The sequence below is a fragment of the Pseudochaenichthys georgianus genome, chromosome 15 (assembly GCF_902827115.2).
Source record: "Pseudochaenichthys georgianus chromosome 15, fPseGeo1.2, whole genome shotgun sequence".
NCBI classification, from domain to species: Eukaryota; Metazoa; Chordata; class Actinopteri; order Perciformes; family Channichthyidae; genus Pseudochaenichthys; species Pseudochaenichthys georgianus.
In genome coordinates, this window is record NC_047517.1 from 10,191,884 (window position 1) to 10,216,771 (window position 24,888).

The following is a 24,888-nucleotide window of genomic DNA, read 5'->3' on the forward strand; positions in this document are numbered from 1 at the left end:
CAGGACTCATTCATTGTGGTTCAATTCTTCTTCCTCTAACTGTCAAAGCACACATTTCCACACTTAAACAACAGACTACATGTGACTGCACATATTGTACTGAGCAAAGGCTTTGTGATAGTTCTAGAGGAAAATTGTCATATTCAGTCTGTTGTTTTGTGCTGCTCCTTACACACATGCTCTTATTTGTTGACTTTGTCTACATCACCATCTAGTGCTCAGTATCAGGCATCACAGGCTCCGTTGCTAGTACTGGAATTTATCAGTGGATTTAAATGTTTCCATATTCACAATGAGGGTTTGGAGAGTTACGTTAAAAAAAACATTCCATTATAAATAACCCTAACCTTATTACCTGTAAACAAAATATATATTCTAATCTAATTATTACATAATTTAAGTAACCTGATTACTTTCCTTTTGGATTACAATGTAACCTCAGAAAATAAGAAAGCAAATTACAAATGTGTGCTCTGCTAAGAGATTGTATCGATGGGAAAACCTGCCTTTCATTCAGCATATTCAGGCAGCAGCCTATACACCAACACTGAAACACATGAGCACATACTACAGTTTAAAAGGCAGAAATAAAATCTGAGCTGATAGGAAACGCTCCGTTTGAGTTTAATACACACACTATTTTATGACCATATAGGTTCACCTACTGAATTAAAAACAGAACAAATGAAGCAAAGAAAGTGAAAGCCATAAAGCAGATTCAGGCAGTAGGCGTATAGATTAACTCTTAAAGTGTTAGCCTACAGAACAGAACAGCTGACAGAGAAGAGACAACATCTGCCCCTTTACAACAAACACTATATGCTCTTTCTAGGTTTTTACTAACATTGTAATCCCCAATTTTTAGAAATGTAACAGTAATCTGATTACGTCTTATTTGTTGGGAGTACAGTTACCTCTCTTCCTCAAGCCTGCTCCCAAGACAACTTGGCAGATTGTGCAACCACCCTTAGAATGTGGTAAAAGAATAACTCATATGCATGACAAATGGGTCGTTTGGTTATTAACATATGTTGTCTTCAGTTCACGGGGTGTGTAGGTGAAAAAGTCAAATCTTCTTGCTCTGCTCATAACTCCCTCAGCTCCATTTCTTCCTGCAATGCAGTCAAACCGGATTCCATTTCCATGAAGACATTCAAACCAGTCACCAGTTTGTTTGCGGTGCGTGTATATTATAGGCATTGCGTTAAGAGCAGAATTGACTTCATTGTAAAAGCTAGATTTTGGTAAATAGGATGAGCCATAATAATAATAATAATAAATACACAGGGAGCTGGTCTCTCTTGACAGAAGCAGACAACTCTATCTGTAGATGACGTTCCTGATTGTGACGACATGTTCTCTGTTCTTGTTTTTTCTGTAACTAAGATTGAGTTGTTAGACAAGTCAAATGCCTTCAGCTTTTGCACAAAGGTTTTAAACAGGAAGAAGGATGTAGACTTCCTTCAGGGCTGACATGTGATGATCTTTCTAATTAAATATGAAGGGAAGACTTGTGACAATAACCACACATGCACACGTAAAGCGTTTAAAACTGTTTATTGATTGTTTACAGCAGATTTTTTTTTATTTATCAGAAACTATAATGATTTATTTATACATATATAGTGGTTAGGGCTGCTGGGAAATATCACAACATTCCTCAAATAGGTGTACAAGCATGACACCCTTTTCTGCCCTACAAACAGCATTCTGCAGACTTCATATAATCTCCTTGTTTGGTACAGAAGCCTCCCCAAAAAATACAATAACAATTTTTCATTGTGCATCCTTACCATTGAGGGGACAATACTGCATTTATTAGTGTAATATCTGTCTATTTCTGATACGTTTACTACACTTTTTAACACGAAAGTCTAACACTGAAGATCTTCATATAGAGGATGAATAAAGTGATACTAAAGGGATTATACAGTAGGATGCACATGTTACTGGGTTTTGTCTATCCAGACCTCATTGTGGTGAGTAAGAGCGAAATAGGATTCATAGGCGGCCCCGGCATATCTTTCAGTGCTGAAGGTTTTCCCAGCTTTGCGCAAGCTTTTACAAAGTTCATTTGCATTCTGTTTTCCTTGGTCCATGCTTGGAGTGCCACGAAAGACCCTTTAATATGATGCGGAAACAATGACACAAATTAATTGTTTTATCAAATACCTTTTTCATTCACTATAAGGTTCAGAATGCTGTCTGACGTGTTTATGTGTTTAGTTTTTACAATAATGTTCTGTTTTGATTTGCATACGTGTTATGTTATGTTAAAACTCTGGTGGCTGACAAGTGCAAATGCGCTGCAGTTTCAAAAATGTTGCTGATGTAAAAATGCATATGTGCCAACACACATGCAAATGAAGAAACATCTTCACCAACTTGACAACACATGTGCAGCATTTAAAAAACATTCACCAACTTGACCAAACATGCATTGGTTTTACAAAAAGCGCTGCATAAAGTAACTGCTGCAAGAAGCTCAAAACACAAAAAACAAGGAAATGGGGACGGTAACAAGTGATGCATTCTTGAGCTCTTGTTGACATTCAGGGATTATAAAGTTAGCCAATTGTCAATTTCAATGGAAATGTACCTAAAATGTAAGTTTTTTTGGCTTATTTTAAAAATGTGATCAGATATCATTGCAGATCTTCTGTAAGCTAGCTTGCTAACCTAAATGCTTTTTGGTGTTGCAGTTGAATGTATTTTCTTAATGCTGCCCATATGTTGTCAAGGGGTTTTTTCATTCTTAGCCAGTCAATTAGGAGCCCCATAAATGTGGTAAGTTCTGTTTAAATAACACGTTTGTCCTATTTAGATTTGTTATCTATTTCTGAACTATACAAATCTTACAATTTTTTTTTTTATTGTTTGATGACTAATATGTTCAATAATACCCCAGTATAGTGGTATATTAATGTAGGCCGACCCGGAAGCTAGCATTGTAAGGGCTACCTCGACAAAAAGCGATGGGTTTTTTCCATTGGATTTTCATCAGTGGCTAACACATGTTTACGTTGTTAGAGGTTTTGTTACAGTTGAAGTTTAACGTTTTTCTATAAAAAAATGACATCACTGTTGCATGACTTCACATCGCCACGGCTAAACTAAAGGAGGCTTGGCATGATGATTTTTATTCTCATTTAGCCATTTTAGAAACTGCCATTTTCAAGACAGGCTGACATTCAAAAAACTGTTGACTTTGAGACAAAGGAATGTTTAAATACTAACTCATTTTGGTGTTTAGGACTCATTCCAACACTACTCAATAGCAACATTTAAAAAAAAAAAGAAGTAATTATTGTTCACCTGACGTAGACGTTGACTTCAGGTCTAATTTCCAGTTGGACTGATGGGTCAGTGATTTCAGGTATGTTCATGTCAGGAGGAACAAACCAGGATAGTGAGTACTGTTTGCCATTTGTGACGTTGACCAGCACCGGCCAGGCGTCAAAGTGACCTGGAGGAGAAATTATATAAGAAAATTATATGGAAAACTGCACAGCATTAGGACGTACGCATGTTTGTCATCTTGTCAACAATTACAAAATGTGTAACAATTCCCTGGAGCTATTGATTATTTTGTATTGATTTAAGGATGCCAAGCTTGTGTTAAAACCTTTCATTGAAAGACACTTGGATAAACTAAAAAATGTTTGCAAGACATTTGATAGAGGCAAAAATCTCTGAGAGGTTAGACAAATTCAACACATTTTTTTATCTCTGGCCTGTTGTTCTTCTACCAATAATATATGATGTGATGTGAGGGTCTAAGGACAGAGGGTGCCGTATTGTCATACTGATATTCTGTACAAACTGTGAAGACCACTGAGACAAATGTAACATTTGTGATATTGGGCTATATAAATAAACATTGATTGATACCCCGCCCATTTCATGAGAACCAGGATAGATTCTCAACACTTGAGTTCCAGGGACGAATTAAAGCCAAGTGTTCTTCTTGTTGTCTGCATTGGGTGTGTGATATGGTTTTCAAATGGCAAGTGAATCACTATGCAGTGAAATGTGAAACATGTTTTGAGATTCGACTAAAAGTGACATTTCTTTTTTAATTCTGAGATTAAATTAAGTATTCTGAGAAACGTTTTGCGACAAGTGGCAATTTTTCCTCATAAATATAAAATACAATTCATAGTTTCTCAGATCTCAAAAATAAATTCACATGGCACAAATAGTTTTCTACGGAAGAGGATTAGGGCCACATTAAAAAAAGATTTGGGAGGATTTGAAAAAAACGTTTTTTTTTTGTTCTGAGACTCAGAATTCTGACTTTTTCTGAGAAAAAAAAGATAATTGACTGACTTTAAAAAAAAATTCTGACTTTAATGTCAGAATTCTGACTTTTTCTGAAAAACACGTTTTTTTTAGGACTGGTTTCGGCCTGGTTTTGGTAATCAACAAGCCGTTTAGGACAGAGAGTGAACACATACTATACATGCTGTATGAGAAACCAATGTGGGTTTGGAAAATTGCACAATATAAATATATTCTAGTAGACCTCAACAATGGAATTATGATCAGTAGAAATGGCCATGACCTGGGACCTTTAAGATACTTTGTAAAACACTGGGTAATGTAACCCACAATGTAATGGGTACACTGGGTAATGTAACACAATGATAATTCATATAAGCTATCGTGTGTGTTATATATGTAAAAGGTAACTATGAGTTGAACACAATTAAAAAGTTCAATATCTGCTTCCAGAATGTGCTGGACTGAAAGTTATTAAACATACTTAAATAATGTCAAACTACTACAGTACGTGAGTAAATGTACTTCAATCCACCACTGGTTTTAGTAGTTTATTTACAGCACATGAATTGCCCTGGTTTATCAAATTTGCTTTTAATTTGATAGCTATTTATTAAATGTACTCTGATTCAACCACAGCTGTATACACTCTGCACTCGGTGAATGTTGTGCTAACTTCCCTCAGTAATAGAGATAACCCAAGAACATTCACATAACAAAGGGTGCTGGCCTTCTCTGTTTTCTTCCCACCGTGATACTATGTCTATAAAATGTATTTTATGCAATCGTTAGATATCTTGCTTTTCCTGAGGCTTTATCTCTGAACATTTCAGCTAAAAACTGTGTGATTTTGTTAAGCATTCTTTGGACAATAGATTAGTAAACCACCAAAGACATCTGACATACCTGCCACACTCTTCAGCCTCGCACTTGCAGCGATCAGATCATACGCCGTAAGGTTGGGTATCTTGGTTGTAATCCATGCAGTGGCAACATACAAACGCTCCTCAAAGTCCTGTAGACAATAGAAATTGTCTTTAATAAAACTTTAGAGAAAGTGCAAAAAACAACAGTGTGAACTGCGCTAACAACCTACCGTTGTTTTATTAACAACTGTGAATTGGGGGCATGGGCTGCCACGGCAATACTCTGCAGCTTCCCATTCGTCCTGTCCTCCGCAGAACGGCACCAGAATCAGCAGGGAGGGTAACAGCTGCATCCTCTCGACTCTCTAACGTTTCTTCACAGACGCAGCAGCAGACACTCTCCTGCTCATTTATACTGAGGAGAATGTCCCATCACAAGCAACCAGTCCATCAGGTCACACAGGCTTTGCCACATTGTTCCTCTTCCAGGCAGTCTTGGCCTCACTGTTTGTTTTGGAATGATAATGAAAGTGTCTTCTCCTTAACGATTCATTGTTTTGATGCACATTACCAATTGAGGACTAGAACTTCTCGATCTATAGTATTAGAGCAAGCCACCAAGTGAGCTACATCAGAGAAAAGAATCAGAAACCGGTTTATTGCCTCATAGTACTTGTGAACTTATTTGGCAATAAACCTGTTTCTGATTGTTACCTGATTCTGAAGCAACATTTTGTTGTGACCAAACAGTGTCGGAAATTCCATGTCAGTCCATAAGGTCATTGGGACGAAAAAGCCTTTTTTCCATTATCAATCAATCAATCAATCAATCAATCAATCAACCAATCAATCAATCAATCAATCAATCAATCAATCAATCAATGTTTATTTATATAGCCCAATATCACAAATGTTACATTTGTCTCAGTGGTCTTCACAGTGTGTACAGAATATCAGTATGACAATACGACACCCTCTGTCCTTAGACCCTCACATCGTACAAGGAAAAACTTCCAAAGAAAACCCAGTTTAAAGGGAAAAATGGGAGAAACCTCAGGGAGAGCAACAAAGGAGGGATCCCTCTCCCAGGACGGACAGACGTGCAATAGATGCCGCGTGTAAATTGAAAAGATAATACATTTGCAACATAGGTAGTCCAAATGTTTGGAAATGCATGTGTGTATAATAGGAAGATGAATCCACGAGGATATCCATCCAGGACCACAGCCACGACTCAAGATCCAGCGCTCGCGATCCAGGACACAGGACCGCAGGATCATCCATGACTCCGGATCCCAGCGTATATAGACACCAAAAAGAAAGACATTTGGGGAAGCTGGGTTAATCGGAACATGAGAGTACACAGGTACAGACAGAGAGAAGGAAGAAGTAAGATGTCCCCCAACAAACTAAGCCTATATCAGCAAAACTAGGGGCTGAATCTAATCAGCCCTAACTATAAGCTTTATCAAAAAGGAAGGTCTTAAGCGCACTCTTAAAAACGGATAGGGTGTCTGCCGCCCGAACACAAACTGGAAGCTGATTCCACAAATGTGGAGCTTGATAAGAAAAGGCTCTGGCTCCCATTGTACTTTTAGAGATTCTAGGAACAACCAACAACCCTGCATTCTTGGAACGCAATGCCCTAGTAGGACAGTAGGGTATAATGAGTTCTTTAAGGTAAGATGGCGCCTGCCCATTAAGGGCTTTGTAGGCGAGAAGAAGAATTTTAAATTCTATCCTATGTTCTATAGGGAGCCAGTGTAAGGCAGCCAGAACAGGAGTAATGTGGTCCCTTTTCCTAACTCTGGTTAGTACACGAGCCGCAGCATTTTGAATCAGCTGAAGCGACTTGACTGACTTCTTGGTACTCCCTGATAATAAAGAGTTACAATAATCCAGCCTAGAAGTAACAAATGCATGGACTAGTTTCTCTGCATCGTTTTGAGGCAAGATATGCCTGATTTTTGCAATGTTACGTAGATGGAAGTAGGCGGTCCTTGAAATTGATTTTATGTGGGCATTCAAGGATAAATCCTGATCAAATATAACACCAAGATTCCTTATAGTCTCACTGGAGGCCAAATTAATGCCATCCATAGTTAGTATATCTTTAGATAATTTGTTTCGTAGATTCTTCGGGCCAAGTACAATAACTTCAGTTTTGGTCGTGTTTAACATCAAAAAGTTTAAGGTCATCCACGTTTTTAAGTCCTTAAGGCAGTCTTGAATTTTATTTAGATGATTAATTTCATCAGGCTTGATTGATAAATATAGTTGAGTATCATCCGCATAACAATAAAAGTTTACAGAATGATTCCTTATAATATTGCCTAACGGAAGCATATATAATGTGAACAAAATAGGTCCGAGCACTGAGCCCTGTGGCACTCCATGGCTAACTTTGGTTTGCGTGGAAGATTCATCATAATTCATCATTATCAACATATCAGCAGATTTGTTTTACTCAAAGTTAAAAGATGAAGTCTTAAACGTTGTTAAAGTCAAATCAGTTGTAATTTTCCCTCTGCATTAATTAGACTGAGCCGAGACGTGACACTGTCCTGGCGGAGTTTGTAGGCGGAACGCAAGTGAAAAGGGGAGGAATATGTGGTTATATTTCATAGAGTCAGGCAATATTTGCATTATCTATATGAAAGAAGCTCAGTGGTGCACAAACAAGGCCCACGTGTTGATCAGCAGGACACTCTCTACATACTAACACCACTTTTATAATAGTTGAAGCAGTGGCGTGCACAGACATGTATAGGGGCAGGTGCTCAAGAGAAAAAAAAAGGGCACCTTCTGAGTCGTCGTGGCGGTCGCGCCGAAATTGTGCACTCCGAAATTGTGCGCTCCGAAATTGTGCGGAAAAATTTGTCGGATAATGGCGGATTTCTTTTCTTTTCGGTTTTTGGTTACTTTATTTCGGTTTTAGGGTTACGGTACGTCCACACAGCAGCTTCAGAAGAATCTTCCACCGCTTCTCTGCCCATTGACTTTGAATGGGGATGATGTCACTTTGCCTCGCTTTTCGCCGAATTGCATTGTGGGGGAGCGAAGCGAAGATTTCCAGGATGTCCAGGATTTCCAGGATTCCAAAGTTGAGCAATGTTCAACTTTTGAAGCTGAGTTGGAAGCGCCAGCCAATCAAACACGTGTATGCAAATCTGACAGTAGAAGCGCTAGCCAATCAAACCGCGTGTAAGCAGGGAGAACCAGACCGCAGTTCATTTCCTCATATTCCAAACGAGAAATTACGGTAGCAAATCACCCGGTTCTTTACGACCAGAACTATTAACGGGATACAAACCGGAGGAACCAGGCATGGAGGGAGGTGGCAGAGACAGTGGGTGAAACTGGTAGGTTTTCGCCTGTTTGGGGAGTTTATATATATATATATATTAGTGCTGTCAAAATTATCGCGTTAACGGCGCTAATTAATTTTTTGAATTAATTGCGTTAAAATATTTAACGCATTTAACGCATGTGCAGAATGGCCCGCCCCATACGTGCCACCAGTGGCAGCGCCAGGGTATGGCTGGGGTAGGCTACACCCATACCAAGAAATGGCTTAGCCCCACCATGAAAAATGATGTTAAAGTAAGCAAAATAAAGTCTGCCAACTCGCGCGGAGTAAATTGCACACACAGCAGTTAGTAAGATTGATTTCAGTAGCCACGGTTTTGAAAACTTTTGTCACGTAGTGATCGTATTCTCAATAGAACATCTTTGATAACGGCGTGGTGTTGTTGCAGGAAGTCCCTACGGAGACTAATTTTGCTGTAGTTCAGGGCAGAGCCATATAATAGTAATAATATGGCTCTGGTACAGGGGTGCACATAACTGGTACGCAGGTTATGTGCGTAATCTGAAATGCGTACCGTCACTTGTGTCACAAAGCGCATTTGCGTACCGACGTACTTGTGAAGCTTTTCCATAAGGCGGTTAGATCACCGGACGACAGAGTCGGTCTCCGTGTGCACAGACAGGCTGCTGTTAACGTCGGTCTGTACAACGGAACTGTGCTAAAACTACGCCAACCGGCTGCGGAGGGAGACTCCCCCCTTCACTGGAGAACTGCGCTAAAACAGCTGATCACAACGTTCACACTCTGTGGTCACGAAGTACTCCACTAGCGCGCCTTTCATTTTGACATGCAGAAAAATGTTATAATAAACATAGATACTGTATGTTAAATGGATATATCCGCCTTCTTTCATTTATCCTTCCATTCCCACAACAATATACATAAATAAATGGCATATTTTGGACATAGTTCGAATGGTGATTAATCATGATTAATTAATTTTTAAACTGTGATTAATCTGATTAAAAATTGTAATCGTTTGACAGCCCTAATATATATATATTGCTCACATAAAATCCCCGGGTTTTTTTGCTTTGTATATCGGGGGCGGGAGATTCATGTGATTGGTTGTTGGTCGCATTGCTCGCAAAAAATCCCCAAGCTGTCAGACACGCCCAGCTCCAAGATTTTCAAGATTTTTGAAAAGCTGCTGTGTGGACGTACCGTTAGGTTTAGGTTAGGGTTATGTTATTTAATTCTTATTTTTGCCTGATTTTACGGATTTATTATCAAAAAATTAATTATTTTAACATTTATTTTTATTATTCTAAATGACTTAGGGGAGTCCAATCTGCCCTACCTAGGGCACAGCCCCACCTAGTGTCAGCAGAAAGTATTAAAATAATGATTACAACAAAATGCAAAAAATAAATTAAAAAATATATAAAATATATTTTAAGATGTACATTGCTGTTTTAGTATGTGTTCTTCTAATTAGTGTCTACACAGTGTGTGCCTATTGAGCTGTTTAGAGTAGGGTGACCAGATGTCCCGCTTTGCGCGGGACTGCACAGCATTTTCACGACTTTTGGTGCGTCCCGCAAATTGAGACGATGTCCCGCATATTTCATTTTGATTGGCTAAAACGCTTTTCTTTAAAATCAGATTCATCCAATGGCTGTTGAGAAAGCAGGGAAGGCTATCATCAGGGGGCTGTGTTTGCTGTCAATCAAACTGTAACACACGGCGGGTGCTGGTCAAGTGTTAACCAATGAGAGTAACTCACTCACACACACCCCCCCCCACCTCGCCAAACAACAACAACGAACGCAGGCGACGCAGCAGGTTATGGAAAATGGAGGAAACTGAAACTACAGCTAAGAAGAAAAGAAGATGCACATACAACAAAGACTGGGAAGACACTTACCCGTGGGTGCAGCCAGTGCAGGGCGACTCTCAGAGAGTTTTTTGCAATCTTTGCAAGAGTAATTTTTAAATTTCACATGGCAGTGAATACGACGTCAAAAGACACAGAGAATGCGATTCTCACAAGAAACGTGTCGCTCAAAAAGAGACATCCCACTCTATGGAGACATTCCTACTCAAACCAAAAAACGATGGCCACTCAGACAAGGTAACAGCAGCAGAAATAACCAGTGTTTACCATATAGTGCAACACTCCCAATCATACCGGTCAAATGATTGGTAACAAGCTAGCGCCGACCATGTTTCCAGACTCTGAGATAGTAAATAAAATGTCATGTGGTCGTACAAAAGCAGCGTCCATAATAACAGATGTGCTTGCCCCTGCCTCTGTGGAGAGTTGTTTGACAGAGTCAAAGACACCAGTGGTTCTAGGTGACAAAATAGCACAGCAACAGAAGTGTGGGGGCCCACCTTCTGTTGCTGTGATGGACAAAACTGAAAGCTATTTTATTTTATGTATTATTATGTTTCTGTTCCCTCCTGGCCAGTGTTGGTTTTATTTTATCTATTAATTTATGTTGTGCCTACTTGTACAGGTAATACACTAGTTGAATTAAGAAGATGCATTTCTAAACACTTGAAGTGAATAATGCCTGCTGCCTTGGTTAGCCTTAGTTTACTTTTCTTTATTAAAAAACTGCATTTTGACTTCACTTTCTGTTCTGTTGTTATATATTTGTTACGTTTTTTTTTCCGGGGGTTGCTGTTGAGAGGGTGTCCCACATTGTCCCACACAACCATACTCCTTGTCCCACATTTGGTTTGTTGGGATCTGGTCACCCTAGTTTAGAGCCATGTGGGACAAAATCTGATCCTGCCCCTCCCTCTGACTGTCTAAGTGAACGGTGACTGCAAAAACTACACTGCGCATGCTCAGAGTATTTTCCTATGTAATGTGTGTGGCAAAAAATAATGACCATCGGGGCAAAGTGCTGCCATCCCCTCCATACGTCATCTCACATAATTCAGAGCTGATTGGCTGTAAGTACGTGTGCCGCGAAAAGTGTGCTGTGTGAAGAGGAGACGAGAGAGCTGCAGTGAGGCGTCCTAAAACCAGGAAGTAAGCTGCGCATGGCTTCCCTCGACCTAAAAGCAACGAGATTTCTCCATAGGATTTTAGAAAATAGCTCAAAATAAGATCTGTGGGAAACGTAGCTGTTAGATAAATGTACGTTTTGTTCAGCCGGATAATATCCACATGTCTACCGTACTTTTATCATTTTCGAATCAAAAATCTATTGATTAGATTAGATTTATGATAGACTTTTGAAACTACAAGAAGATAAGGAGGACTTTTACAAAAAAGTAATAGAGATTTTTGTCCAGAAGGATAGGCTTAAAGACTTAATCTTCAAGTCAAGGTAAGACTGCAATTTTATTGAAAATGGGATCTTACTAAGAGAGAACAATTCAATATTTAAATGATAAAATTACATTTTTTTGGGTGTCCTTCTGTTGAACTGTCTGTTTAAAAGTAATTGAAGCATCAGACAAAAAAAGCTTTTGAAAATAATATTATATTTTGATTTAATATATTTGTAAACCTGAAGAGTCAGTGCCAGTGCCTTACCAGCCATGAACCTCTCTGCAGAAGCTTATATATAGACATCTGAGTTTGTTGTGCCCCACCACTTTTGTACATATAGAAACGCCACTGGTCGTAATTGCATATATATTTATTTCAATAACCATATGCTGTCTGATGCAGATGCCTATCTAAAACAAATCAAATAGTAGGCTTACTAGCTTCTACACGCTAAAGCAACTGTCAGGGATGCAAACTCATCAGGTATGAAAAAGGTGACAAGGATCCGAGCCCCGGAATATCGGCTTTAAAATTAGGAATAACAGAGGATTTTAGCAGTCAGAACAACTAAAGCAGCAGGTAATAATAACAGAAAGGCCAAATAAATAGAAATAATAGAAATATATAAAATATATAAATATAAATAAATAAATATATAAAATAAAATATATAAAAGCATTTATTTTAATTGTGTAGCAGTCAGTTTTTAATTTTGGCAGCACTGTTGAGCATTTTGAAAATGTATTTTCAATTCATGCCTCTTAGTATTTGTATAATACTTTTCTACTTTCACTTGAGGAACATTTTGAATGCAGGACTTTTACTGTTACAGAGTATTCCTACACTCTACTTCTATTTTTACTCAAGTACAAGATCTGAGTACTTCTACTTTTACTATAGTAAAATCTCTATACTTATACCACCTCTGTTTATAGCCTATGAAAAAAACTATTAGAAAACGAAGGCTAAAGCTAACGTTAGCAGATAGTGACAATGATATTGCGACAGAAAAACTTTTCAGTTCACATCAGCTCTGCCGCTCTGAACGGACACCTGAACACCTGAACGGCCTGTTCTAACAGCTGTTCACCAGCGGCTCAGTCTGTGCCAAAGTGACTCCGCACAGTTAACGAACACACCGTAGATAATGTAGCTGACCCTCATCCCGGAGCAGCAGAGTTCAGCCGGCCCGACAGGCAAGAAGACTCGAGCACACAGCTCGCGCTTCATATATTACAAAATAACACCATGCGCGTCATGATGGCACATAAACTGTTATGTGCCATAACATAACACATAACATAAACTGTTATGTGCCATCGCGACCGCAGATTATTTCGACGATTAGATCAAATGTAAATTATATTTGACGCAACTTTAGTTACATTTCCATGACTTTTCCAAAACTTTGGGAAAAATATTGTTTTCCATAACTTTTCCAGGGCCTGGAATTTGCATTTTGAATTTCCATGACTTTTCCAGGTTTTCAATGACCGTACGAACCCTGTATAGTTTAGCATCTGATTCAGGGGATTAAAGGGGAAAGGAAACACCAATTACAGTTATAATATTCCGGTAGTTTATTCATTTTACAATGGATATTGATCGTAATATTTATTGTATATGATATTACTCGCCAAAAGAAAATTAATTATCCGCCGGCCGGGTGGGGAATTCCGGGACCAGGCCGCCGCCATTAGGGGAGTCCCAAATGGTGACGTCACTGGCTGTGTTTTCGCTCCACCAGAAGTCAACACAACGTAGCAGATATGGCAGCGATGGAGGAATTTTGCAATGAGATCGACGTTTTGAGCGATGAATTTGACTATTCGTCGGGAGATGACATTGATGTGGAAGCATCTACAGTTACCAGGCATCCCATGGCCTATGCTTATGAACCGATTCGGTCGAATAGAGTGGCATACGATCCGGAATAAAAAAATTAAAAAAACACAATGCTAACAGTGAGCCTCTGAATTAGCCCCGAGCGAAAATGCTAACCTATTACTGCACCGAAAATCACTCCTAGCTCCCTTATTACTTATCCTAGCCGCACATCCAACACATCGTTTATGATCGCAAGGAGACACAGAATCTAACGGTGTCCACCTCAACACTGAAAGATACAAACTCGCGAGGTTATCCACAAAAACGTACATCAAAACAAGTGGCGCTAGGTACTAACATACGCCAGGCTAACGGCTTACCTTCCTCATTGTCTGGTCTAAACTGGTCTTCAATGGCATTACAACGATAAAAACGATGATGTAGTTAATCCATAGGTTAATATCCAATGGGGCTGTGTCCCCTTTGAAATGTTCTGATAATCTATAAGCAATACAACTGCAATTCCGTTATCTGCTGTCCGCTCTGTGCTCCGTGCGCTCTGGGTCCTGCAATACCATCCATTGATAGCAATACTAGCCTTTTTAGGGCTGTTTTCGACAGATGAGCGTGTGTATGCCAGTTTAATTAGTTGAGCTATAGAACACCCCCAATTCTCTATTGTGCATCATAATAATAGCTACCATTTAGTTTGGACGCGATTGCGTTAATTAATAAGGTCACACTGTGTCAGTAAATACATGTGTGAGCTAGTAATCTGGTAGTGCTGCAATATTTACCTCTCTCTCGGCAGCTGAAGCAACTCGTTTGGTGGCTCAAACTTCACGTTTGTTGACACTGTCATTGTCTTGCGCGGCCGACGTGCTGGGACGGTCGGTGTTCCCGACTGCATACGTTGAGAAATCGAATATTGTGGGAACAGATCCTGGCTTCAAATCCAATGTTTTGTATTGAACCAGGCATCCAGACTGGACTTTGAGCAGCTTCTCATCCTTTAGTGGCAGCCTATGGAAATGTACTTCTTCCTTCTTTGTATAAAATCCATTTGTGCAGCCTGGGGCAATACAATAAACTCCTGACGACGACCGTTTTCTTGTAATGTAAACTACTGGTGCATTGCACGCCATGTTGTTTGTTATTGAGCTTTGGCCCAGGAAGCCAGTCAGTGACGTCACTGGAAAAGTCCCGGAGCAATGGAAGCGCCCATGGTCATTAGGCACGTATTTCAAAAAGTAAATTCGCGTATCTCGATCGTTTACATTGGAAATAGACTAGATAAATACATTTCCTAATGGTAATATTGTCGCATGGAAAGCAGTTTGAAAAGTGTTTCCATTTCCCTTTAAACAATACACTCTTTGTATTTGTTACCTGGTGGTTACTTACTTGGTCGTCACTAGGGCACTTTTAATCGTGCTGCTGCACCACACACCCGCCGTGGCCTGTCTGTGTCAGCTCTGCGCGCTGCGCGTTCACGTTGAGAGCAGGGAAGGGGTGGGCTGCAGCCAGGGCACGTACGGGAGTGCCGCGGGGCACGTGTGGGGATGTCTGACAAAATTACAACGCGCATTTGGGGCATTGTTGTATATATTAGAAGCTTCTATTACAGAATTGATCGATGTTACCATGAGCCACATACAGTACACTGTAAAAAAAAAAAAGAACTTTCAAAAGGGCACATTGCTGTCCAGAGGGCAAAACGGGCAGGTGCTCAAGCACTACCTAGAGTCTATAGAGGCTTCTCAATACTCAAAAGAGGCTTCTCAATACTCAAATTTCCCCTCCTCGACTCCCCTCCTCGACTCCCCTCCTCGATACTTAGACCCGCCCACAGGAGATGCGAGCGGAGGACCGAGGAGGGGAACCGAGGAGAGAGGAGGGGAAGCAGCAGACGTTTAAAGAAATGAGAACTCCTCTCCTCTGAGCGGTCATATTAAAGCGACGTCCGTTCATTATTACGTGGCAACAGCTGCATCAGCTGTGAGTGTTTTGTCATATATTATAATCTCTGCTGGATCAGCTGAACATTGTTCCCCCACATATTTACTTTGAATTCATTGAGAGTGCGGTATAATGAGGCAATACCAGGCTACAGATGCGGACACACACACACACACAAATATATTTATATAAATATATGCAATTTAAAGTATGAGAGCACTCTCATAATAACGTAACACAATCAGAGACTGGATATATCCCCCCCCCCCCCTCTCTCTGGTCGCTGAAATGGGGAATTGAAATTACAGGCCAAAAGTTGTATTTGCAAGTATTAAAAGTAAGCAGAGGACACCAAACCAACGGAGACCTGTCTGTCCGCCGCATCTGCGCACTGTACAACACACACCGACACACTGTACAACACGCACCTACACACTGTAACCTACCACACACACACCTACACACTGTACCACACACACCTACAGCTCCTAAAGCATAATCAGGCTACAGCCGTTGTGTATTTTATTATGTGAAGCACTAAATGGTTTTAGAAAAATATCGACTCTTTGTTTGTAGATATCTACTAAACTAAAGCAAATAAAGAGAGTAGGCCTGTTATACTGAGTGATATATATTTTACACACTGCTCTGCTTTCTGCAGGACCTCACAGCTGTTCTCACTGTAAACATCGCGTTGCGATGAGAGCAGTTTCTAAAATAATATCCAGGGGATGCATGCAGAGCTGTCATTGGCTGAGATAAGTCCGGCCGTGCGTCACGCCTCCACCGTTCCCGGAAATGCATCCGCGGAGGAGCCGTGGAGGAACCATCAGTGTATCCTCGGTTATAGCTCCTCCAGAGAGCCTCTTCGACGCTCGATCCTCGGTCCTCGGTGTGCATTTAGAGAAATGAGACGTCCTTCAAAATGGCGCGCTGAAATTCATTTCCGGGTCACTACCGGAGGACCGAGGAGTCGAGGAGTCGAGGAGGGGAAATTTGAGTATTGAGAAGCCTCTATATTTCCCCTCCTCGACTCCTCGACTCCTCGTAGGTATGTCCTGTACAGTGTGTAGGTGTGTGTGTGGTACAGTGTGTGCGCAGATGCGGCGGACAGACAGGTCTCAGTTGGTTTGGTGTCCTCTGCTTACTTTTAATACTTGCAAATACAACTTTTGGCCCGTAATTTCAATTCCCCATTTCAGCGACCAGAGAGAGAGGGGGGGGGGGGGGGATATATCCAGTCTCTGATTGTGTTACGTTATTATGAGAGTGCTCTCATACTTTAAATTGCATATATTTATATAAATATATTTGTGTGTGTGTGTCCGCATCTGTAGCCTGGTATTGTCTCATTATACCGCACTCTCAATGAATTCAAGGTAAATATGTGGGGGAACAATGTTCAGCTGATCTAACAGAGATTATAAAATATGACAAAACACTCGACAGCTGATGCAGCTGTTGCCACGTAATAATGAACGGACGTCGCTTTAATATGACCGCTCAGAGGAGAGGAGTTCTCATTTCTTTAAACGTCTGCTGCTTCCCCTCCTCTTTCCCCGGTTCCCCTCCTCGGTCCTCCGCTCGCATCTCCTGTGGGCGGGACTAAGTCTCGAGGAGGGGAGTCGAGGAGGGGAGTCGAGGAGGGGAAATTTGAGTATTGAGAAGCCTCTTATGTGTGCACGTCTCTGAGTTGAAGTAGAAATGCAATCAGCAGGGTAAACAGCTTAGATCAGGGGTGTCAAACTCAATTTCATCGCCGGCAACATTCGCATAAAGGTTGCACTGAAAGGGCCGGTTGTAACTATATAACTATATCATATATATATATATAAAATAATGTCTTATATTACATTACTGCCTCTGAATTGGATTATTATCGGATAGGATAATAACTTTGTAATTAGTCTGAAAGCAGAAGTCCAGGGCAAATAATTGCAAGTCTCTTCAGTGGCATGTCACAAAACGAGATGCATTGTGGGACATGTAGTTGGCAAACTGCTTCTGTAAAGTGGAATGTAACCGTATAATAAACGTATTATATTCTTTGCAAGCTCTTGCGGGGCCACATAAAATGAAGTCGCGGGCCGGATTTGGCACCCAGGCCTTGAGTTTGAGACCCCTGGCTTAGATAAACTGAGTACCGCATCACCACCGCTAAAATCTTTTAATTTAAAGACAGCTTATATTTTATTTGTATAATTTCTGAAGCTGCTGTGCACTTCTAAATACTATTTGTGTGCTGGAACTTTGGCCGGTATAATAAAATGTTAAGACTTTATTGATGACCTTTGAGGCCTTGAGACGCCTGGCCCCAAGTTATTTATCTGACCTTTTAGATCCCTCTGCCCCACACCAGGCCCCCACCCTGAGATCCTCAGAGGCATTCCTGTCGGTCGTCCCAAGGTCCTGAGGAGCAGTGCTGCAAAAATGTTAGCTCTTTTAAGTAATTTTTTTGAGAATTGCCTTTATGTAATTTAATTTGTATTCTTATTTTATTTTTCATTAATTTGTATTCTATTTATTTTTGTTGTATTATTTTATGTGTTTTACTATATGTTTTTCTGTTTAGTTGTTTTTGTTTAATTCACTTGCTGTCAGTGTATTTTAATGTTAAACCACTTTGCAACTATGTTTTTGCCATATAAATAAAGTTTATTATCATTATTATGTTTTAGAAATGGCCGGATTCCATCAGCAGATGGCGCAACCCGATACAAAATACGTTAGGAGAGAGGTAGAGGGTGAAGGAGCGAGAGAAGGGAGATTCTTTCCTCCACACTAACCCACTAACGCACCTTCTCATCCTGGATATACACCTGCAGCCTCCTCCTCCTCCTCCTCCTCCTCCTCCTCCTCCTCCTCCTCCTCCTCCTCCTCCTCCTCCTCCTCCTCCTCCTCCTCCTCCTCCTCCTCCTCCTCCTCCTCCTCCTCCTCCTCCTCCTCCTCCTCCTCAGCGGTCGGGCAGCGGTAGTGCGCACTGAGCAGCGGGAGTGCGCAAAGGCGGCCGGCATGCACCTGGAGAGAAACCGCCCCGTCAAGCCGAGCGAGGGCACAGCCAGAGCCGCAGCAGAGTGCGGACTGAAGCTCTAACAGCGGGGAGAGAGCAGCAGCAACCGCAGAGACCCGAGCGGAGACCCGAGTCGCAGCATGGGCGAGGCTCAGCCTAACTGAAAACGATGTAAATCCACGGACGTAAAAAAAATGGGTGGGTTGGTGGGAACATAAGTAGGATCAGAGTTATCCCTGTCAGGCTTGGTTTGGTGTTTCCGAAATCGACCAGACTTTTCCCCCTTGCTAACCTCAACTAAAAGGATGGAGAAAGGCGCGCAGGTGTCCATAAGCGCTGAGAGTCCGGCGGAGGATATCTCCAAAATCAGCGACGAGGAGCTGCTGAAGTGGGGCAAAGAGGAGCTGGTGCGGAGACTGCGGAGGGCAGAGGCGGGGAAGAGGACCGCCATCGTGGAGCACGGCAATCTGATGCGGGAGGTCAACCGGAGACTCCAGCAGCACCTGAACGAGATCCGGAGTCTAAAGGTGAGCTTGGTGGGGAGGTCGGGGATCTGCACAGTATATGGAAGATGATAAGGGCCACATGTGAATTGTTTTCCTCAGATTTCTGACTTTAATATCAGAATAAAACAAATAAAAAAACACTTTTGGTCAGATCCAAAAAAAGAAAATCACATGTGGCCCTAATCATCTTCTAGGGCATGATCATTAAGAGACGAAGTCATCTGAAATATGGCCTCGAAAGGGCAAAATGGCTGAGGTGGAAGAAATACTCAGACCCTTTACTTGAGTAAAAGTAGGGCCGTCCCTGGTCAACTTGAGGCCCCACGCAAAGTTATATGATGAGGCCCTCTGTTTCGCGAGCGTCAGGGGGGGGGGGGGGGGGGCACGCAGTCTGCCTGATCTTCCTGTAGGGAGGGACGGCCCTGAGTAAAATAACAAATAATGTTGTATATATAATATAATATAATCTTAAAATACTCGATTACAAGTACAACCATTTATTATGAGCAAAATGTACTTCAAGTATCAAACATAGTACTCAATATGCAGAGCAGCTTCTTCACAGTAAACCATATATTATATTTGACTTAATTTGCATAATCACTTTTGTAATGATGCTGTAACCAACAAATACATGTGGTGCCAATTGTATTTCCTCTTAAAAAACTGGGTATATAAGTAATACAGTACTGTATCATATCATTTTATTTTTATAAAGTAGCTAGTAGTCTTAATTAAATGTAGTGCAGTAAAAACTAAAATACTGCTTTTTAAAAGTAGTTTGGAATAGGAAATACTCAAGTCAAGTACAAGTATGTCAAAATAGTCCTTAAGGATGGTTCTTGAGTACATGCTAAATAGAGCCAATTATTACCTTGTTCTAGCCTTTCCAATGTCAGGTTTTCTGGGTTTTCTGGGTTTTATATCACAGTAAATCAGTAAATATCTTTATGTCAAATGACAACAATTATGTATTAGGGCTGGGGAAATGGAAAACAAATCATATCCTGTAATCATAAGACGATTTTATATTAAATGGCAGTACACAATATTTATTATTTTTATCGTTGGCTTAGTGTTCAGTTGCAAGTCTAAGCTACAAGTGGGATTTTACAAACATTTACTACTGTAATCACAATTAAGAAAATGTGGGATTTTCAGCTCCTGCTTTACAAATCCCTAGCTGTGCACATGACAGAAAACCTGGACACATGACAACAAATATATACTTGCTCTGAAAAACTACTGATGTAGTACTGAGGTAGTAACGGCCCTATTGTTTTGCGAAGCAGCATGTGGGATTGAAGAATTAAAACATTTAGAAATTCCAGCAGGAATGTGGATATCATCACTTACTTCTGCTCTGTGTGTGCTTCTTTTTGTGTGCCAATGTTAACCAGGATGTAAACCAGAAACTGCAGGAGGACAACCAGGAGCTGCGGGACCTGTGCTGCTTCCTGGACGACGACCGGCAGAAGGGAAAGCGTGTTTCGAGGGAGTGGCAGCGTCTGGGCCGCTACAGCGCCGGCCTGATGAGGAAGGAGGTGGCCATCTACCTGCAGAAGCTGAAGGAGCTGGAGCAGCGCCAGTTGGAGGTCATCCGGGAAAACCTGGAGCTCAAGGAGGTGTGCCTCATGCTGGAGGAGGAGAGGACTGCTGCCGTGGCTGGAGGAGTTGTGGGGGGGCACGGAGGAACCGGGCGTAGGAGCTCCATTGACAGTCAGAGCAGCTTGTCTCAAATGGGTGGAGGTGTCCCAGCACCTGGCCTGCTGCGGGATGTAGGCGATGGAAGCAGCACCTCCAGCGCAGGGAGCACGGACAGCCCAGACAACCTCAAACCCCCCCCCCTGGGCTCCAACGCCAGTCCTGGGTCAAGATGCATCTCTTCGGAACACCACCGGAAACCAGGAGATGTGTGTGAATCCACAGGAAGGAGGCACAGCTCCACCCCGGAGTACTACACATTCCCCCAGTCGTGCCGCCCCCGAGGGGGATCCCTCACCGACTTGGACCCTCGTGGCCTTCGGAGTCACAGCCAGGAGAAACACAGTAAGTCTCCCACCAGGATACCATGTGACTCCAACCCAAAACCCCACAGCTCTGACCTACTAGTCCACAAACAGCTATCTTTGTCAGGGCAGGCATCACCCGGCCGTGGGAAGAACACCGCCAAGTCAAGCCCAGAGCTGGGTCAGAGACACCGCTCAAGTCACATGGGGGGGGCATGCTGTGGGAGTCCGGAGGCCATGCTTGCAGCGATGGGGACCCCAGAGCACCTGAGGAAAGGGCGGGTGATCGTGGGTAGTCCGGAGTCTATACGGCACCACCAGCACTATCAGCACAGCCCCGGGATGGAGCACGGTAAGGGGAGGTTTAGCGGTGGATCCCCAGGCAGGGAGCAGAGGAGAGCAGCGGGAGAGGAGATGTCCCCCCACCACCATAGTCTGTACAACGGTAGGCAGAGGGTAACTCTTATCTTGTATTTAATTCATCACTCATTCATGACCCATTACCAAGAACATTTAGAAAAATACACAAGTTATACCAGTGCGAATCTGGACTGATTGAGTCACAATCACCTGGCTTTGAAAGAATGGATATTAATTAACATTTCTGTACCTATTTTTTGGATTTCTACTACCTAAGCAACCTTCCCACGTGAATCCTACGCACGGCGTTATAAATGAGGCCCCTGAACCAGGTCTGTATCCATGCCAAGTGAGAATATGGCACAGTGACCCACCAGCAGAATAGAGACATTCTTGACCAACAACTCTTGTGCAAGAGGTTTAGTGGAAATACATATTGCAGTGAAATACTATTATCAGAAAAATAAAAAAGTAGACTTTTCGGCCAGATAAACCAATTGTGTTGACTCTTAATGTTTTTCACACTTAACTTGACAACAGTCCAAACAGTAATTCAGAACTGAACTCTGCACCATCTCCATGTCGCTTAAGAGTTTGATTCCACCGAAACCTCATACATGTGGACATACAGATGAGCACAGATTAAGAGGCAGCTACATTTCCCACATATCTACAGATCAACCATCTCCATGAGAACTGAGCTAACAACATCAGCTATCAAGACCACGAGATGCAGTTAAAGATTCTGGAAAAAACATATGAAAATAAATTGACCTTGATTAGATAATTTGCCAAGGTCTTTTAAACTAATAGCTTTTTCAGGAAGTGCCAACACATGCAGTTCACAGAATGGCCACTTGAGGCTGGCTGAGCCATTCCCCATGGTAAAGTGCCCAACCTTAAGGCACAAATCAACCGTCTCTACAGCTCATATCCCTATTAATGACAACTGTACGGTTGGGGCATTTTTTGTATGATTTTTTGTATTCTTTATTATGTCAAGGCTTACATTTTCTCAGGACCTGACCACTTTGAGTTACAGGGGAATTGTGTCTGGAACGCTTGCTGTCTGCCATACCACCAGTTGCCTCAACTCCAACAAAGATGTTAATTTTAGAATAGTCAGGAGTTTGCGTAACTGCCAACATGGCGACGCCCACAGTTGCCAACTTTTAGCTACATAACCACTCTACATCAGACCCGGCGTCATGGGCGGGCCCCATGGGGCCGGGCCCGCCCATCCAGGATTTGGGCCTGACCATCCAGGATTTGGGCCCGCTGTTTTAATCAGGGCTGAATACAACATTTTAATTGTTTTATTATTATGTTCAGTGGCGGCGCCAGGGTATACTTGGGTAGGCTACAGCCATACCAATAAATGGCTTAGCCCCACCATGAAAAATGATTTTAAAGTAAGCTAAATAAAGTCCGCCAACTCGCGTAAATTGCACAGACAGCAGTTAGTAAGATTGATTTCAGCAGTCACTTGTCTGGAAATACCGAAGACTAGAAACGGTTTGAAAACTTTTGTCACGTAGTGATCATCTTCTCAATAGAACATCTTTGATAATGTCTTCTGGCCAATCAGAATCAAGATAACGACGTGGTGTTGTTGCAGGAAGTCCCGACGGAGAATATTTTTTCTGTAGTACATCTCTATATACGTGTTGATAGAAATCAACACGTAATTACATAAGACCCCACGGTTTGATGATTGATGTGAGGGCTGTCTTTCATTTCGACACACAGAACAATGGGGGCTTTCCACCCTTATCCACAATGTAAAGTAATTCACACAGCCTCTTCCCTCTTCTCTCTGTGAGGAGCAGCAGGTTCAGCTTTCAGAACAAAGTAACACAAAACTGAAATAGCCTATGTTGTGTAGTAATAGATTTATTTATTTTTCTTCTCAAGAGAGGACCAGAATGTGTATTTTATGTTAGTATTTCAAAAATCTCCTGGGGGAGAATCTCCCAGACCCCCCTGCAGGGGTTGGGTTTTCAGCATGTCAGCTCTTTCACAATTCAGTTTTCCCGGGAAATGTAAGTTTCGGGGTGGGCCCGCCCTGGTACATCAAATGCCCGCCCAGAGACGTATGTCTGCCGCCGGGTCTGTTCTACATAATCCTATGGGTGATGTAAAGAATAGTATTTTATCAATCCTATGGTTCTAATGTGCGCTGCCCCAGGGGTCATAGATCAGGTCATAGATGATCTTCGTTTTATGTACGAATGGAAAGACAAGGTCAAATTCACCCAAATGTCAAAACCTCAACTATGCTCAGACCAAGTTTAGGAGACATAATTACAATCAGACACATTAACACACACAGGTGCAGTAAGACAGTGAGGGAGGTGTGTACTCTTCTGTGTGTTTGTAAGCAGGGGAACGTGGGTGATGCAACTCTCCAGAGCATATGGGTTACATATGTACGCTAGGTGTGTGTGTTTAGCCAGCAAGCACACACACATACACACGCCATTGTGTTTGTGAGCTGTACACTTGTTTTAATTAGAGCTCCTTTGACATGTCTGATATGTTGAAATATATTCCCACATGCACAATATTGTAGGTTTTATTTTGACAGCAGAAGACACATTATGTGATTTTCTGAGCTTTTAAGCCTGAATTAATTTTAGTGGCATGAAATAATCTTAAGCAGTCCCTTGTGACGTGACAAAAAGCTGTTTATCTCCGGTTCATGTATTTCTGAGTGTTTACTTTGAAAGTGATGATTTTGACAAATGTACGCGTTGTGTCCAGGGTCCGTTGGAGGGTAAAACTGACCCTTTACTCAAGTAAAGGGCCTGAGTACTTCTTCCACCTCAGCCATTTTGCCCTTTTGAGGCACACAAACTTACTTTACCCATCTTTCAAGTGTACACAATACTGTGATTTAGGATACAACAATCTCTGTTTTAATTATACAATCTTTCACAATAACAACGATGCATTTAAGAGACAGTTATCTTTTCAGTCCATTTCCACCAAAAAAACACTAAAAGAACAGCTTATACATGGTTGGCTGTTCTATAACACTATTAGAATTTGATCCAGTATGAAATGTCTTAGGGATACATAGGGAATCAACCCTCAATGACCCGGCTGAAATACTGTTTGCTAAAAACATAATTAACCATGTAAATCATATTAATTATTTACTTTTATCAATATAATCAATATACACATTTGAAGCTTTATTGTCCAATCGTGCCAACGATTGGGAAAAGTTACCTCTTTAAGAGACAGGTTTGGTGATGTGTATTGCTTGTTAATGCGTTTGCTCTATCATTGGTTGTTTTGCATACATACATTACATAACCCTAACCCTAACCATTGATGTTGGATGGTGGCTTATCAAGTAGGAATAGCCTTTACCCAAGTGCTTATCAAAAGTGCACCAGAACTTCACACAATGATAAATATTACCTTTACTGCATTCATCTGCTGGTGCACCAGAACACCCCC

At 41.6% G+C, this 24,888-nt stretch overlaps 2 protein-coding genes across 6 annotated transcripts in view; one reads left to right on the top strand and one right to left on the bottom strand.

Annotated features, from left to right (window-relative positions):
• Positions 1-1,598: 1,598 nt before the first annotated feature.
• On the bottom strand, positions 1,599-15,031 carry soul2 (heme-binding protein soul2). Of its 2 annotated transcripts, none has more exons than XM_034101326.1 (5): positions 14,981-15,031; positions 5,378-5,651; positions 5,188-5,296; positions 3,316-3,466; positions 1,599-2,121 (listed from the first exon to the last, which is right to left on the bottom strand). In XM_034101326.1, exons 2-5 carry the CDS (start codon positions 5,498-5,500, stop codon positions 1,947-1,949), a joined length of 558 nt encoding a protein of 185 aa, XP_033957217.1. In that variant the 5' UTR covers positions 5,501-5,651; positions 14,981-15,031; the 3' UTR covers positions 1,599-1,946. The 2 variants fall into 2 exon arrangements, with proteins under 2 accessions (XP_033957217.1, XP_033957216.1); XM_034101325.2 differs by lacking the exon at positions 14,981-15,031 and adding an exon at positions 5,862-6,138 and having other exon boundaries at positions 5,378-5,773.
• A 3,476-nt stretch (positions 15,032-18,507) lies between these two features.
• ccdc85a (coiled-coil domain containing 85A) overlaps positions 18,508-24,888 on the top strand; it is a 52,679-nt gene continuing 46,298 nt past the window's right edge. The window contains exons 1-3 of one of the 4 annotated variants that reach the window (XM_071205640.1): positions 18,508-19,072; positions 20,452-21,505; positions 21,698-21,752. In XM_071205640.1, the coding sequence (XP_071061741.1) occupies positions 18,851-19,072; positions 20,452-21,505; positions 21,698-21,738 (1,317 nt within the window). In that variant the 5' untranslated portion in view covers positions 18,508-18,850 and the 3' untranslated portion in view covers positions 21,739-21,752. Of the gene's footprint in view, positions 19,073-20,451; positions 21,517-21,697; positions 21,753-24,888 lie in introns of all 4 variants that reach the window. The other 3 variants (XR_004553512.2, XM_034100088.2, XM_034100089.2) reach the window with 3 other exon arrangements.

What these genes read in the sequence shown, in the direction of transcription:
- soul2 (XM_034101326.1), bottom strand. Translation starts at nt 5,500, where the DNA reads ATGCAGCTGTTACCCTCCCTGCTGATTCTGGTGCCGTTCTGCGGAGGA. An exon ending in CAGTTGTTAATAAAACAACG is followed by an intron (nt 5,297 to 5,377) that starts GTAGGTTGTTAG and finishes TATTGTCTACAG; the next exon opens with GACTTTGAGGAGCGTTTGTA. An exon ending in GAAGTCAACGTCTACGTCAG is followed by an intron (nt 2,122 to 3,315) that starts GTGAACAATAAT and finishes ATCATATTAAAG; the next exon opens with GGTCTTTCGTGGCACTCCAA.